This window comes from Erithacus rubecula, assembly GCF_903797595.1.
Source record: "Erithacus rubecula genome assembly, chromosome: 18".
In the NCBI taxonomy this organism is placed as follows: domain Eukaryota; kingdom Metazoa; phylum Chordata; class Aves; order Passeriformes; family Muscicapidae; genus Erithacus; species Erithacus rubecula.
Window position 1 is genome coordinate 7925404 of NC_136670.1, and position 15852 is coordinate 7941255.

General features: G+C 56.7%; 1 protein-coding gene across 4 annotated transcripts in view; it reads right to left on the minus strand.

Moving 5' to 3' along the window:
* HELZ2 (helicase with zinc finger 2) overlaps nt 1-15449 on the minus strand; it is a 29490-nt gene extending 14041 nt beyond the window's left edge. For 2 of the 4 annotated variants that reach the window (XR_013776357.1, XM_079322051.1), the window contains exons 1-7: nt 5232-6365; nt 4945-5128; nt 4451-4558; nt 3420-3943; nt 2459-3091; nt 590-1373; nt 124-199 (exon numbers count right to left, since the gene is read on the minus strand). Coding sequence is in view for 3 of the 4 variants with exons in the window: in XM_079322051.1 (XP_079178177.1) it covers nt 124-199; nt 590-1373; nt 2459-3091; nt 3420-3943; nt 4451-4558; nt 4945-5128; nt 5232-6238 (3316 nt within the window). In the remaining variant the exon portion in view is untranslated. Of the gene's footprint in view, nt 1-123; nt 200-589; nt 1374-2458; nt 3092-3419; nt 3944-4450; nt 4559-4944; nt 5129-5231; nt 6366-11012; nt 11138-15377 lie in introns of those variants that run through there. The other 2 variants (XM_079322050.1, XM_079322049.1) reach the window with 2 other exon arrangements.
* Between the last annotated feature and the right edge of the window lie 403 nt (nt 15450-15852).

Sequence of the window (15852 nt, forward strand, 5' to 3'; positions counted from 1 at the left end):
GTTTCACAGTGGCTGTAGTTGCTATGGACCCTCCTGTCCACCAGCAAAAGCTGTGCACGACTCACACAAAGACCCCGAAAAGTAGCCAGGCATGAGGGATTGACTGTTGCACAAGACACAAACCTGGCAAATTTTCATAGTTTTCCACCACCACCTCTTGTAGCTGCTTTTTCCTCAGCTCTTGTCTTATTGCAGAAACCTGGTAAAAAAGAGGCACAACTGAACTCAGCCCGGAAATGCCACCCACCAAACACCAGGGTCCCTTATCATGTCCAGCTGCAGATTCCCCAAATTACTTGGAAGCAGCCACACATCTGGGCTGACTTCAGCCAGAGCTCCCACTGCCCTGTCATTAACCTGCCTAGAAGATGCTGATAGAAGTGTTTAACTAAGCCATCCCACCATGTCTGCTCCAACCACCCAGGACACGCTACCTAAATGGATAGTGCCTCAAAAAAACACTGAAGGCACATAAGACCCCAGATTTCCTATTTTTACTAGCATAAATAATAGCAAATAGATCAAAAGGTCTTTCTTAGGGAGTGTTTAGTCAGCCCCCTCAGGTGGAATGCAGGATTCCCTTACACACCTGTGTCCCATGGGAGACCACACAGATCTTCTTCAGATCCCGGACACCCCACTCATCTGGCCACCTCTGATAGATCTCCTTCACTTTCTCAATCACTTGTATTATCTCGGAGATATTTTGCCAAGAAATCATGGAGATATCCCTTTCAGCCACACCAGACACATGGCAGAACACGAGGGGGTAAATTTCGGGATGGGGTGGGATGTTCCCACTGGCTTGGATAGCATTGCCCTTGCCGATGTAGAAGTGCTTGGAGACGAACTCAATAATGCCGGCAGTGGAACGATAATTCTCATTGAAGATGATCCTGCTCTTCATGGCCACCTCATGCCTCTCCCTCTGGTAGAACTGAAAGAGCCTGTTCAGGAGGGTGTGATCAGCAGATTGCCCACTCTCAACAGAGAACAGCTTTGGGGTTATCTGCATGTGGTCCCCAGCCAGCACAATGCGGGTCTCAGAAGTGGCGTAGGAGAGCGGAACCAAAGCCTCGCACTCCAGCATCTGCGCAGCCTCGTCGATCATGATGTGGGTGAAGTAACCTCGGGGCACCTTCAGGTTCTTGGACAGCATGGAGGTGGTGATAATGATGTGGTGCTTGTCGATCTCGGCCCGCGTGGGGAGGCGGAAGGAGTGCTGGTCTGGCGAGAGGCAGCAGTACATCTGTGTGATGGGGTCCGTCAGGTTGACGGGCCGGTCGGTGGAGATGATCCGCAGGGGAACAGCCCACGGGTGCCCCATGGTCACGTAGTTGTGAAAATACTCACGGATGTAAATGTCAGCAGCGCTGGAGGGGTGCAAAAGGGAAAAGAGTTGTTGGTGATGTTCCTAAATTCTGTGACACAAAGTTCTCTCTCATCGCTCTGCGACACACATCCAGTTTCTCTCCTGGCTCTGGTGACACCACGCTTGTCACAGCAGACATTCACAACTGCACAAAGGAACCAGCGCCTACGCAGCCACCAACTCCCAGCCTCTTTCAATAGTATGATTTAAAATAGGAATTGGTATTTGAGACTACAACATCTCTTGACACTCTTATGCAAAAATGTGATGTGCCCAACAAAACCTGGGGCCTTGATGCTGTCCAGGGCCAAGTGACAAGGGGCTCTTCTCTGACAGCAAAGCATCCCCATCCCTGGGTGAGACAAGACCTACAGGAGAGTCTTCCGTGCAAGCAAACAGCCTGGAACAGGCTAAGATTAGCAGTCACCATCTATTATGCATTAAAAACTGAGGCAGTAACAGCCTGCAGGGTCAGATGTGGACACTCTTTTCAGTGCAACTCCTCTAATTTTAATAGTCTTGCCCTGGTTTCTCTGAAGGTAGATCCAATGGCATTTAGACCATATCTACACTTTCTCTTCCCCAAACTCCTCCTGTCAATAGATTGGCATGTACACAGAGCTAAACAGTCTTCAAGGGCAACTAGAGCACAATATTATCCCAGCTTGGTCAGGCAGCAGCTTTCTACTTCTGACAGGACACAGTAAAGGCAGTAAAATTCCCATTTTATGATGAGGCAGGAATATTTTAATTGTTCAAGGCCAGGATGTACAGGGTTTGGAGCTGGTCTAGGGAAAGGATTGATTTGGAACCAAGGTTTGGAACAAGACAAGCTAAAATGTCCTTTCCAACCCAAACCATTCAGGGATTCTATGAGCCTGTGTTACCTCTTCCACAAAGATTTCTACCCATGCCAGGCTTCCTCCTAGCAGGAACTAGAGCAGTGTAAGACAACTTCAATAAAAACTAACTTATTTAAACAAGCAATTGAAGTGCACACTGAGAAAAGGGCAGCTCGGCTCTGTCTGATACACCCTGGCTCCCCTTCACCCCATCCACAGTTCTTGTTGCCTCTTCCCTGCTAACCTGTTAGTGTGAGTGCAGATCAGCACCCGTGCGTTGGGCTGCTTGAGGATCTCCAAGGTGGCCATGGCCAAGGTGAAAGTCTTCCCTGTGCCAAAGGGCCCATAGATGAGCAGAGGAGGGACCTGCCGGCTGGTGGTGGGCTGGCCTGTGATGAAGGAGATGGCTTGTTTCTGCTTGTTATTCCCTCTCTGTGGGGACCCAAGAGAGTAGGGGATGGAGCAACTGGCAACATCTGGCAGGACCAGCTTCTCATCCAACAGGCTGTCCACAGCCTGGTGCCACTGCCGGAACAGCAGCTGATCTATTTGGAACTGGATCTCCACCTTGTGGGACGTGTTTGCCTTGAAGTTCAGCTCTGAACAGCACCTGCTTGGTATCTGTAGCCAGATGGTCTTCTCTGTGGTGGCTTTATGCTCCACAAAAACTTCATAAACCCGATTGTCCACAGGTGGGTCAAGCGCCAGGAAGGCAGTGGGCACAGACCTGCTCAGCAGGTACCCCTCATCCGTGTCTGGTGAGAGGTTGTAAGGGGTAGGCACTTCAGCAAACAGCTCCCCAGACACAGCAAACTTGGCCCCCATGGACAGGCTCTGCAGCATGGACGTCAGCGAGATGAACACACGCAGGTTGAGTCTGAAAGGAGGAAACACACAAATGAAGAGCAGAGAAAGGATCTGACAGGTCCTGAACCCTCCCCCATGGAGAGGGGACAGTCACCTACACCCAGAGAGGGTCTGCCAGCCCCCCAAGCACATACAGACAGAAACCATGCTCTAGCTAATCCAAAGCCACAGGATGAAACCCAGCAAGCCATCTTTGCTGGCAGGTTTCCAGTTTTCTGGGAAGGCACCACAAGACCCAACCCAGAATGGACAGAAGACCCCAGGAGCAGCATGTCCCCAAGGATTAGCAACAGGCCTGTGGTCCCCAGTGAAGGGGAACCCCAAAAGGGCTCACTTACTTGGCAACCAGAGCCTGCTCAGCTTCTTCCTCACGGAAGAGGAAGGTGTGCATCCTCTCCCGATAGTTGATCCGGGTGATGGGAATGACTGCACTGCTCCCACTTTGGTAATCCAGCGCCAGGGCAGGAGGTTTGTACTTTGCCAGCAGAACCATGTCGTCACCGGTCCTCGGCATGCTGGGGACGATGATGCGGTTGCCGCGGTCCCAGCGCACGAAGTTGACGGGGCGGCTGCTCTCCCTGCTGCTGGGGACGTGCTGGGGCATCTCCCGCCTGCCAACCTTCACCTTGAGCTTCTGCATCAGCACGGGCCGCTTGCCAAAGTCGAACACCACCCACTGCTCGAAGACGCCCAGGATGCAGCACTCCACGCTGACCTCCACCAGCGCCGTGCGGGGCGAGGACGGCGCCGTGGCCACGTGCTCCCCACAGAGGTACTGCAGGCCCCGGGAAAGGCCGTTCCCCGAGAAGTAGAAGCTGACTCCAGGCTCCCGCTTCAGCAGGGCCACGTGCTGCAGATGCATCTGCCATTGAAAGGAAGACAGGGACACAGTGAGGGCAGCCCAGCAGATGGTGAGATGCTCCAGCAGCATTTCCTAGAAAAAGCTGCTAGAGGAACCAAACTCTGTGTCAGTCCCACCACAACTTAGTCCTCATGCGATCCTGCAGCCATTCATTTAAGGTCTCAGAGAACCTCAGGTTTCAGTTTAATATCAACCAGCATGTAGTAAATGGGAAATCTACTTTGGACAAGACAGGCTTTTGTCCCCAGCATTCACAAAATCCTGGGCAGGAAAGCAGATGAATTGTTATTTGTGATGATACAGGGGAAGTGCTGAGTGCACCCAGGTCTGCCACAGCACCACTGCACAGGAGACACAGTGTCTGCACCCCTTGCACATGGCCCCAGTGCAGGCACCACCTGAGCAGCTCCTGAACACACAACACTAGCCCTCATTTAAACATGCACAAATCCCCATCCTTCTGCCCCTTGCAGAAATAACTAAAAACCTTCCAAAACCTTCCTTTACCTGAGAGTGGACCTTGAACCGCCATTGGTATTTCCTCTTCCTGTCCTCCAGCTGCACATGCAGAGGCTGCTCACACACAACTTGGACACCCTCGACGTGCTCAGCCATCTGTGGGGAGTCATGAGAGGAGAGGGACTGAAGGCAGCATCCCAGGGACACACCTCAGAGCCCTCCACAGTGCCATCTTCATCTTTGCCTTTACGCTACATCCTCCCAAGAGGGATCAAGAGTATGTTCTCATATTCCATCCTCACCCACTGCTGCTCTGGGTCCCCACGCAGCAGCCTTGGGGAGCATGAGGATACACAGCATAGCCTGGGTACCCCAAGCAGGCTCTCAGTTTGTCTTCAAAGAGATGAAGGAAGGAGGATGCCACATCCTATTTTGCATCCCCATTAGGAAGGTGAGCAGTGGGCTCCATTCCCAAGCTCTCACACCAGAGGATTCCTGTGAAGTGCTGGACCAAAGCGCTCCCACCCTGTGCCCCCACTCACAATTAACACCTCGTTGGAGCACATCCGATACTCAGCAAGGAGCCGATCCTGATAGGATAAGAGCCCATCCTTCAGGGCTTGCTTCTTTTTCTTCACAGAAATCTTCACCCTCTGGATCCACTCCTGCAGCTCCTCTTTGGAATGAGCCTTGGTGCAGCTGTTCCCCATTTCACACACCTCCGCTCTGTCGGGAGAGAGGTATTCCAGAGAGGTGCCCAGTGGCTTGGGGATCCTCAGGGAGCCGGCAGCTCCCTGCTGCCCCTGCCCTGCTCCCTGTTGGATCTTACCTGCTACACAGTGAGAACTTGGTCAGCCCGAGGGGTGGAGCGCGGTGCACCCACTGCACGGAGCTGTCAGCCGAGAGCATCTGCACGTGCTCGACGGAGGAGCAGTGGTTCTCAAAGCTCTCCTGCGAGCTGCAGGTCACCAGGCAGATGTGGCAGTAGAACTGCACGGGCGCGGGCGCGGCCGGTTTGCCGTTGGCTCTGTCGCTGCCCGCGGCCGGCAGCAGGTCGGAGCGCAGCAGCCCGCGCTCCCTCTCGGCCTCCCACACGGCCATCTCCACGTCGCTGTGGGCGAACTGGCAGCGCTGCGGGCCGTGCCGGCACGGCTGGCCCCGCGACACGAACCGGCAGTAGCTGAGCGTCTCCATGAACTCGGGGCAGGGCCGGATGGCCGTGTACTGCTGCTTCTTCTGGCTGTCCAGCACCGCGTGCACCAGCAGCGGGTCCCAGCTGTGGTGGGTCTCGCAGAGCCACCCGCAGCCGCCCACGGTGATGCGCTGGGGGCAGCCGAAAAAGCAGCGCTTGCAGATCTCCTGGAAGTGCCCCCCGAACTCGCTGGTGATGTCACTGGCGGCGCTGGCAGGGAGCTGGGGGGTGGCAGCAGGGTGGGCCCCCAGCTGCGCCTGCAGCACCGCCGCCTTCAGCCAGCGCCGCTCCAGCTGGTGCTCCCTCTCAAAGTTCCACACCATGGCCTCCTCCGCGCTCCAGGCGAAGGTGCACTGGTTCTTGTGCCTGCTGCAGCCCACCCCCATCACGTAGTACCTGCAGACAGCGTAGCGTGCGGGGTTGGGGAAGCCGGGCCGCCGGGACACCTTCCTCCACGCCGTGCTCTTGCCCCTGCGGCCGCGGCAGCGCGCCAGCAGGATCTCGTACATGCACCTGTGCTCCACCTCCTGCGGGTGGTAGGTGATCTCGTTCTCCTTCACACTGCATTTGGAGCAGACCAGGAGCAGCTCCAGCTGCTGCTGGAGGCTGCCCAGTGGCACCTTTGGGCCGTTGGCTGTTGGCATCTTTGGCAGCAGCTTGTGTGTAGCAGAATTAATGTCAGGAAGATCTTAGAAGGTGATGCTGTGGGGAGGAGGTGCCTTGTCCGAGCTCACTGCATACCTGCCGGCCATCGGTGCGAGATCATGAAGCCTGACAAAGGAATAAGGAACAAGTGACTTAGCAGGAAACATCAGCCAATCCCTGGCTGGGCACACACAGGAACCTCACCCAGGCAACCTCAGCCTCAGCACCCTCTCCCCAGCTCTGTTCCCCCACCAGCCTGGGTCCTAGGGGAGTGTTTTGCACAGGCATCAGACTGCCAAGCAATGCTGGCTCCCAGCAGTGCTCAGCCATCAGCATTTAGTATCCAAAGAGGTAAAGCAGTAACTGCTCCAGAGGGCCCAGCACGATCCCCCACAGCAGCCACTGATCTGCCTCAGACCATGGACACATGATCCAACTTCCTCTTTCTGCTGCCAGTACCTGCCCCACCTTGTGTCCCTCCTACCCACTTTCTCTTTCTTTATCCTGTTTTCTTCCCTGAGTTGGCCAAGCAGCCCCACACCAAGGGGGCAAGAACCCAGCTCCAGCCCCTCAGCCCATCTGCCCCATAGCACAAAAGCTTAATTTGAATTAATTAATTAATTAAGCAACTGCCCTCTTTTCTCCTGGGATACAGCACCCAAGGCTGGGAGATGGGCATGCTGGAATAGGGGCCTGCTGGCATCTCTCCAGCTGACAGCTAAGTAAACATCCAGCTGGGAGAGCTCGGCCCTGGTGGCAAGGAAGGCAACTCATGGCTCACTGCCCTCTCCAGCCACCAGCTCTGGCATTTGCCATCAGTTTCCTGGGTAACCAGAGGCCAGGAGCATCCCTGGGAATGATGCTTCAGGGTTTTGTGGCTGGGCCATGTGGTCAGGGCAAAGGGAACATGCTGGGGCACATCTGTGGGCAGGGTGTGCTGCCAAGAAAAGCCACCAGCCTCGTGCCGAGCACCCAATTCGGGCTCCTGGCCAGCAGCCACCACAGACTGGTTCTCTGGCAATGCCAGGGAAGAGCAGGATTTACAGCTGAGGTCCAGTGGACAATGGACTAGGAAGGCAAACCTTGCATTGCTTCTGCACTTTTAATTAAGAATCTTTTCCTCTCTTCTGGGATAAACACGGTGCTGTGCAAAGTGGGCAGGGAGTGCTGAGGCTGCTGCTCCAAATGGAGCTCTAGACAACAAACACTGAGCTGGAAGTGGCTGAAGCATCACCCACATTCTCATACCCTTAGAGAGCTCCTCACCTCCCATCCCAGTGTCACAGCAGTGTCATTGCTGCTGAGCCATGAAGGAGTCATCTAATCCTACTTCTCTGTGTGCATCAGGTCAGACACGTGCTTGGAGCATAAACACCCGCTCGGTTTATCTCTCAAGGCCTGGCAGCAAGCCTGGCCCTGGGCAGAGCTGCAGGTTTCTGTTTTGGGAAGCTGTGGGATTCCGTGGCAAACTCCCACACCAGTGCTGGTTTGATTGGGGTCACTGTGCCACGGCACTGTGCCATGCCACGAGCTCTGCATCCAGAGCTAAATCACCCACACTCAGCTCGGTGTCTTCACTTCCAAACCTTTACTTGAAGCACAGTGCAGGCTGGCAGTGAAAGAAGAGCAGTGACCCCAAGCTGGCTGGGGTCAGCAGAGAGCAGAGTATTCCTATCCTCTGGCTGTAACAAGGTCATGGTTATTGGAATAAAACTTTCTGTAGTCCAGGGGTCAGGAGCTCTTTGTTTATTCTGGTTCTACCAAAAAAAAAGAAAAATTGGAGCCACAGCTGAGATTCTGGTGCTGACTGATACAGATAAAACGCTTTGCACCAAAATGAAATAACTTGGATCAATTTGAAAATAAGCACCTATAAGGAGAGGAGGGGCATGGAATAATCTGTGTCATGCCCAAGGGCATCAAGGGATGCTCCTCTGATTCCCAGCAACACAGCAAAGGCAGCACGATGCTGGTGGGGGCTGCAGACCCCTGAAGCTGCTCCTGTCAAACTGCTCCAAGCTGTGAGTACCAGAGAAACCCCCGGACACTGGGAATCAGGCAGAAATTTGGGGAGACACAGCCTGCTCCGAGAGCAGGACTGCGGGAAGGAAAAACCCTGCGCCTTGTGGGGAACAAAATCCCTCCTGCTTGAGCCTGGGGAGCCTGTTCGCTGGAAAGGAGCACTCCTTCGGGGATGCACTGGAGCTCAGCGGGATCTCGGGGCACAGGGAGTGTCCCTCGCACCGCAGGGAGCTCGGCACGGGGCAGGGGGACACGGAGGGCGGCGGTGGCAGCGCAGGGCCAGGCTGTTCCCGAACCGCAGCGGGAACGCCCGGAGCGGGACACGGGTCACGTTCAGCCGCCCAGAGCCTTTCAGCTCCTTTGAAGCTGGAGAGGGCAGCACGTTCCCAGTGGAACTGACATCTGCAGTTTCGGGAACGCTTTGGTATCCCTCCGATAGCATTCCACCTTCCTTCCTCAGGAAATCCCCGCCTCCGGCCGAGCCCTCCTGGGAAAGGCTCTGGAGCTCAGGGTGTGTGCGACAACCATGCAACGCTGTAACCGGTGAAAACTCCAGTTGTACACACGGGAGAGGAAGACACCTGATGCTGGCACTCGGCTCCGTGCAGAGGGAGCCGAACCTGCCGGACCCGGCACGTCCAGAGCTCACGGCACGGGAGACGCGGTCCTGCAGCACCGCCGGCACCGACCCACCCGCTTAAACGCCTAAGAACTGCCCATAACGACCGAGCAGGACAGCCAGGGTGCCACCGCGATCCATGCCAGGCAGGGCATCCCAGCTGGAAAAAGCTAAGAGGGAATATTCCACCTTTAAAGGGGTCAAATCCTCTGCTGTTTATTTTTTTTAAGAAGGCGTTTGATTTTGAGCAAACTGCCAGAACATGCTCTGGGTCTGGAGGTGGGAGGGAAGAGGAAGTGCAAACCCCGCTCAAAGTCTCTGTACAGCACTAGTGCTGATGCCAAATTAAAGCTTTTTTTTCCTCTCTACAGCACTCTTATACTAGAAAGGGGAAAAAAATAAATCTAAGGCAACTTTTGCAATCCAAGCTCGGGTGGAGGGAAGACGCAAGCACGAGGAAGCTCCAGGAGGTGTGTCCCAAGACAGCTGTCCCACTGCGAATAAAACTGATGTCAACAGTGCAAAATCCAAATGCTTCAGGGAAGGTAAGAGCGGATGGGGAGCGGTATTTACCAGCAAACCACAGACCATGATTTACAATTTTGCATATTTCAAGAAAAGAAACCACCTTTTTTACACTGATCCTGAAAAGCTCAGCCTGGCATTTAAAGCCACTTACATCCTGCTGATGGGTGACAAGTCACCATGACAGACAGAGGCTGTTTTATTGTACCCCCAGCCCCATTTGGGCGAGTTCTGCCTCTCTGCCAGGCACCAACACAGCTCCCATGCACTGTGTGCCCAGCTGTGGTCCAGCCTTGCCACAAACCAAACCCAAACAGAGCACACCATGGCCTCGCTGATGGCATTTCCTCCCCGCTCAGGAAGACGCTTTGGGTCAGGGCCGGGCCACGCTGTGTCCAAGCACCGTCGCTGGCAGGCGCCTTGCAGGGCAGCCCTGCGGCCACAGATAATCACATTTCCCTGGAAATGGCGAGGGGAAGCATGGCTGTGGCAGAGAAACGCTCATCCTGCTCCTGCCTCCTGATGCTCCGCACCCATCCTATCCCACCTGGAGGAACGCAGCCCTTCTCTGCGCTCTTGGCTTTGTTAATTATTGACAGAATATTAGGCAACGCGCTACGCTGGAGTAAGCCAAGTGCCCCTCGATCACAGCAAGTGACGTGAATAAGAGTGTTGGGAGAGGGATGGGGACAGGGGACCATGTGCCTCCGAGGGCTGCAGCCCCACATCCCGGTTACAGGACCCAGCCAAGCACTGGCCCTCGGAAATTTTTCTACAGCTACAGGCAACAGCACTCAAAGCAACAGTGCAAGACCTTCCCAGCATCTCCAGCATCCCTCCAGCGATCACTGCAGCCGGGCTGGCCGGGAGGGTTTGGGAACGGTGGAAGAGGAGCTGCCCGGCAGATGCTGGCCAGTGCCACCCCACCACCCGCAGTCGTCCTGGCTGTACCGAAACCGCAGCCCTCTGGAATCTCCCTCCATTGCAAAAACAACCTCCAAAGTTCTTGGCGCCCCTCTTTCCCAGCCTTTTTCAACCACACAGCTCTCTCCACATCCCACCCAAGAGCCGGCACTACCAGCCTGGCTGCTGCAGGGACGGCCGCTACACCACTGCCCGAGCATGTGCAGGCAGAGACCCTCCAGTTTGTGTAGAGCCCCGAGACACGTGGACCCCCAGATGCTGCATCTGCTTTTATCCGACTGTAAGAAGTTCACCGGGAGCTCCCAGATGCCATTCCCGAAGTTCAGAGCCGGCAGCAGGGTTAGAATATCGCTGTCGGGGATCGCTCACCGAAAGCAGCACCGTGCACCCCCGGGGTTCTCCCCACGCTCCAAACAGGGTTTTGCACCTCAAAACCTGCACCCTGGCTATGACCCTCCTCTCCCGAGCGCATCCTAGCCCGGGTAGGGACGCTGCGAGCCGGGGCGGGCGCTGAGCGGGATGCGCACCCCGCATTCCCTGCAGCATCCCGCACGCCCTGCAGCACCCCCGTGCTCGCTGCGGGGCTGCCGGGGGCACCCTCGCTCCTGCAGCCCCCCGGGCGCTCGGCTGACCGCCCATCCCCGCAGCTCCCCCACTCCCGGAACGCTCCCCGCCGCTCTCACCGCCGCCGCCGCCGGGGAGGGGGGACCCGCGGGGACCCGGGGACTCGCCGCCGGCGGCAGTTTCGCTTCTCGGGCCTCCCTGCATTCAAACCGGGGCCGGACTTCGCGGAAATTGCATCACGGCGGCCCCGCCCCGCCCCGCCCGCCGGCACCGGCGGGAGCCCCAACCGGCACCGGGACCGCCACCGGGAGGGGGGAGCCGGCACCGGACATGAGGGACAGGCGAACAGGGCGGGACCGGCACCAGAGGGAAGGGGCACCAAGGGGAGCGAGCACCGGCATCCAGGGCAGCAGGAGCCGGTGCCGGTACCGGCAGAGGCACCGGCGGGACAGCACCACCCGCATCGCGCAGCGAACAGGACGGGCGTTCCTGGGGGTACCAGCCTCACACCCCGGTCCCGTCCCAGCCCCGCATCCCCGCGCATCGGGGACCGAGTCTGCCCCCGCTCGTGTCCCCCCCAAGTGCAGAGGTGTCTCTCCCGGGGCGCCGCTCACCCGCAGCAGGTCGGGATTCTCCGTGGTCAGATTCGGTCCAGAGCTCGGAGCAGCGGCACCGGAGTTTTAAGTGAATATTGAACGGCAGCCCCGGTACTCAGCTCGGTACCCCCGGCAGCCTCCTTTTTAACGGGGCTCGGAAGGGCGGGGGTGGAGGGTAGCTGCCCTCCTTTCTGTTCATCACCACTTTCGTTTTCTGTTCGCTTCCCTGCCTGGCACGATGCACCCGCTGCAGAGCTCAACCTCGAGCTAAAAACAAACTCAAACCCCAAATCCACTCCCGGCTGCAGCCGAGGCTCATTTGCATCGTGTTTCGTGGGGCAGCACCGGCAGCCGGGGGGCAAGAGCCTGCACTCCAGTTTGTGGGCACGTGTTACCACAGCAGCACCATCAGCTGATGCTCAGCGCCCGAGGAGTGGGACATCCTCAGCACTCGGGCTGTGGAGCCCCTTCTCAGGCCCTTTGCACCTCACCAAACCCATCCCACAACAGCTCAGCACCTCATCCCAGCACGAGGCAGTGCCCTCCCTCCGTGCTGTTTGGTGATGGGGCAGATTTGCGGGTATTGCACACAGAACCAACAAACCCTCCAACCTGACATGACCCCAAAATACACACACCCAAGCAAAATCCCAGGAAGTTCCTCTAACAGCCCCAGCCCCAGGAACCCACCAGCAGCCACATCTCACCAGCCTGGACACAAGGCTTCAGAAAGCCCTGACCTGTAAAACAGGTGCTGTATCCATTGTGGTCAAGCCCCAGCATTCCGTCTTAATGGAATTATCTTCATGCCAGAAGCCAGCTGCAAGACCTGGAAACAACTAGGGAAAACTAACACACCTCCAGCTACAAGCGACTGTAAAAAGTCTCAGGCACCAGAGACAAACTGTCCCTGCTGACAGGGACGCTGCTCATCGATGGACGGGCACGTCGTGCTTGGTTGCGCCACCTCAACACAAAGCCAGCCTTAGCAACAAAAGAAAAGTTTTTCCTGAAAGCAAATGGGAGGAGGAAACGCAGAGCCACCCTGTGGGGCACGCCGGCACTGGAGTACGGAGGAAGGAGGGGCAGAGACCGATTTCTGGCACGTTTGTCAAAACAGTGGAAGGAGGAAGAGAAACGATGTTTTTGACCTTTGTGCTTCGTGCAGTCTGAGCTGCCCTCAGAGGGAACTCTCACCTGGCTCCCATCCAGCAGCACCCTGGGGAGCCAAGAAAAGGGTTTTCCCACCAAGGAGAGGAATAGGGCAGCCCAGGCCTGTGGGTGCTGAATGGACCCCACAGAAGCAGAGGGCACTGGATGGATCCCAGCAGAGCACTGGGTGGCTGTGGAAACCAGGCGTTCCTGGGCAGCAAAGCCAGCAACTCTGTGCAACAAACACCCTGGTCACTGCTGGACCCGTGGCACGATGGCCACCTGCACAGGGCTGCCAGGCTCTGCTGCACTCTGCTCTGTCAGCGAGGAGCAGTGGATGGCTCAGCCTCACAGCAGAATCTGACCCCATGAAGCCCCCATGCTCAGTGTTCCCTGGATGGGAAAGGGCTCCCCAGCTTTGTCCTTGCAGCTGCCATGGGAACTGTTACAGTTTGTGCAGCACCAGGGCCCCATCCCTGCCTGGGAAGGAGCGACCAAGCAAAGCCCAACCCTGGTATCAGAGTGGTCCATAGTGACAGAGTCCATCCCCATTTGCTACTGCCTGGGGCAGGAACCATCCTCTCTGCAGCCCTGACTCTAAACCACATCAAAGGTCTCTGTGACCAGCATCAGACAGCAGTGTAAAACAAACAAAATACCTGGCACCACTCCCCTGAGGTGCCCGAGCCAGGACGGGCAGTGCCCTGCTCACCCAGGTGAAGCAGTCTTGGCACTGAGGCTTCACTCTGGTTTTACAGGTAGGATATCTGGAGGTTTCATTGATTTTACAGGCGGGATATTTTCTACCTAGAAGCAAACAACTTTCACTGTATTTTATAAATCTCCTGGGCCTGCTCAACACACAAGGAGCAGCGGAGCACCCCGGGAGCAGCCGGCTCTGCCGTCCCTCCATCGCTGGCGCCAGAGCGCAGGAAGCCACTGCTGGAGCAGGGAGGAGGCAAAGCTGCGTCACCCATCCACAGCGTTAGGGCGGGGGAGAGTCGAAAGCCAGGATCTGCCGATTTTAGACAAACAAACACCGAGCCGAAAGCCCCGAGTTTCGGTTTCCATTCCTGCAGCGACACGGCCGACAGGCACGGAGCGGTTTCCCCAGGAAATCATCGCTGCTGTTCCCCGCCCCAGCGCCAGACACGCTGCCCTTTGTGTGCTGCGCACCTCACGCTTGTCTGAGCTGGGACAGCATTCCCGCAAGGATGCAGGAGCATCTCTGTCCCGGTAACAGCCCCAACCTGCCCAGAGAGACGCAGAGAGTGAGGAATTTGTGATTTCTCACAGCCCCCAGTCCCTGGCACCCCACGGGCAGCTGCCAGGCAGGACCGTGGCAAGGCTCTGCTCGTAGTGCTGCAGGAAAGTGGGAGCCTCTGCTCTTCCCCAAACACTGCAGACTACTCCCGTGGATACCGGGAGGAGAAAATACAAGTGGCTGAGTCTCCATCATCACATAATCCAGGGGAAAATAGGGACTTGACATGAGTCATCTGCAGCCCTTACGTAATTTTGTCTCTGGGTGCACGTCCTCTACACCTGGCTGTGAGCAGAGCAGCCCTGGGCTCCCCACGGGAGGAAAGGGGAGCAGATCTCAGCCTGAACACCCAAGGAACCCCAGAAAGGCAGTGCCAGCAGCACCAGGCTGGTAGAATGGGTGCTGAGAGCGCCAGCCCTGCCCAGGGACCCCAGGCTCACAGAGCAGGACACTGGGATCCACAGCCAGCCAGCCACCCACTGCAGCCCTGGGAGCCCACAGTGATGGGTGCAGCTCTCCCCTGGCAGAACCCTAGGCTCTCCCATGGGAAGGGAGAGCTGATCCACAGGTGGGACGTGCTGTCCATGAGCAATGCCTCACCACCCCTGCTGAAACCAGGGCTGCAAGCCCAGGATCTGCTGCCTCACTCACACGGGACTTCCCCCCAGCCAGGGAATGTTACCCAACCGCCCACGGCCACATCCAGCCCAAGGCCACTCATCCAGACAGATAATCTCTGCCTACATCTCACTGCAGATAACTTCCCTTCTTTGCTTTTCCTTCTCAGCCCTTATCCTACCCCGAGCTGCTGACTCTGCAAGCCCCCAGCTGCCCCCCAGGAGTGCAGCACAGCCCCAGGGGGTCTCTCAAGGGAGGCAGGGCTGCCCCACCGACACCTCCCTGGCTGGCTGCCCTGAATCGCACCAGCCCAAATCTGCTGGCTGAGCTTTTATTGCTTGGGGAGCTGTTTACATCCCAAGGAAGAGCTGCTTTGCAGGGTAAAGTACACCCACACTGGGAATGCTTTGCTGGTGAGGTGATCTATAGTCTCCAGGGCAGGTAAAGGTGCACAGAGCCAGAGAAGAGCTGCTGCCTCCTGCTTGTTCTGCTCTGCCCCAGCCCTTGCTGCCCACTGCAGCACCACACCAACACAGAGCTGACACAAATCCTGACCCACCCCACACTCTGATATCACCTCTCAGACACCTTTAAAGAAGAGCCAGGAGGTCTCTGCAGCTGTCCCTTTCCAGCTGAACATTCCCTCTCCCACAGCCCCTGGATAACCCGGACAAGTTTGGCCAAAGCAGAGATGGCTGGAGTAGTATGCTCAGCCCACAGCTCTCCAGAGCTGGGCAAAGGCACCACAGTGTTTCAGCTCTGGCACTGCTGGGGAAAAGGTGTCCCTGTGTGGCAGAGGGACGTTCACTCACCCTTGCAGGACAGGAAGGGGAGAATTCGGGCAGGAAACACACCTCAGGTGTGGCTCAGCACTGCTGCTCACGCTGGAGAGGCAAAAGGCAGCTCAGGGTGATCACAACCCTTTATATGTCCTCGGTGTGACACACTGCTGCTGTCCCAAGTACAGAGATATGACGGTGATATCTTAGCAGCAGCCAGCTGGGAGGGAAAAAACTCTGATAAGGCAGGACTCCTCCTCATCAACTGTGGCCTCAGCTGAGTCTCAGCCAAAACCGAAACAAAATCTAATGCTTCAGAAGAATAGATCACTTTCCTTCCTGATTACGTGTCAGAACTCTCCTAAACACTGGTTGGGCACCAGTGATTATCAGCTCTGGGTGCAGCCAGGCTGTGCCAGCCGTGCCGTGGACAACCAGACTTTGGAGCCACGTTTCAGGCTCCTTGCACACCCACAGCCAGAGAGAACACAGAGGACATGTACATTTATACTTAATAAAGTGTGTTCTTGTCCTGCCTTAGCCCCATTTC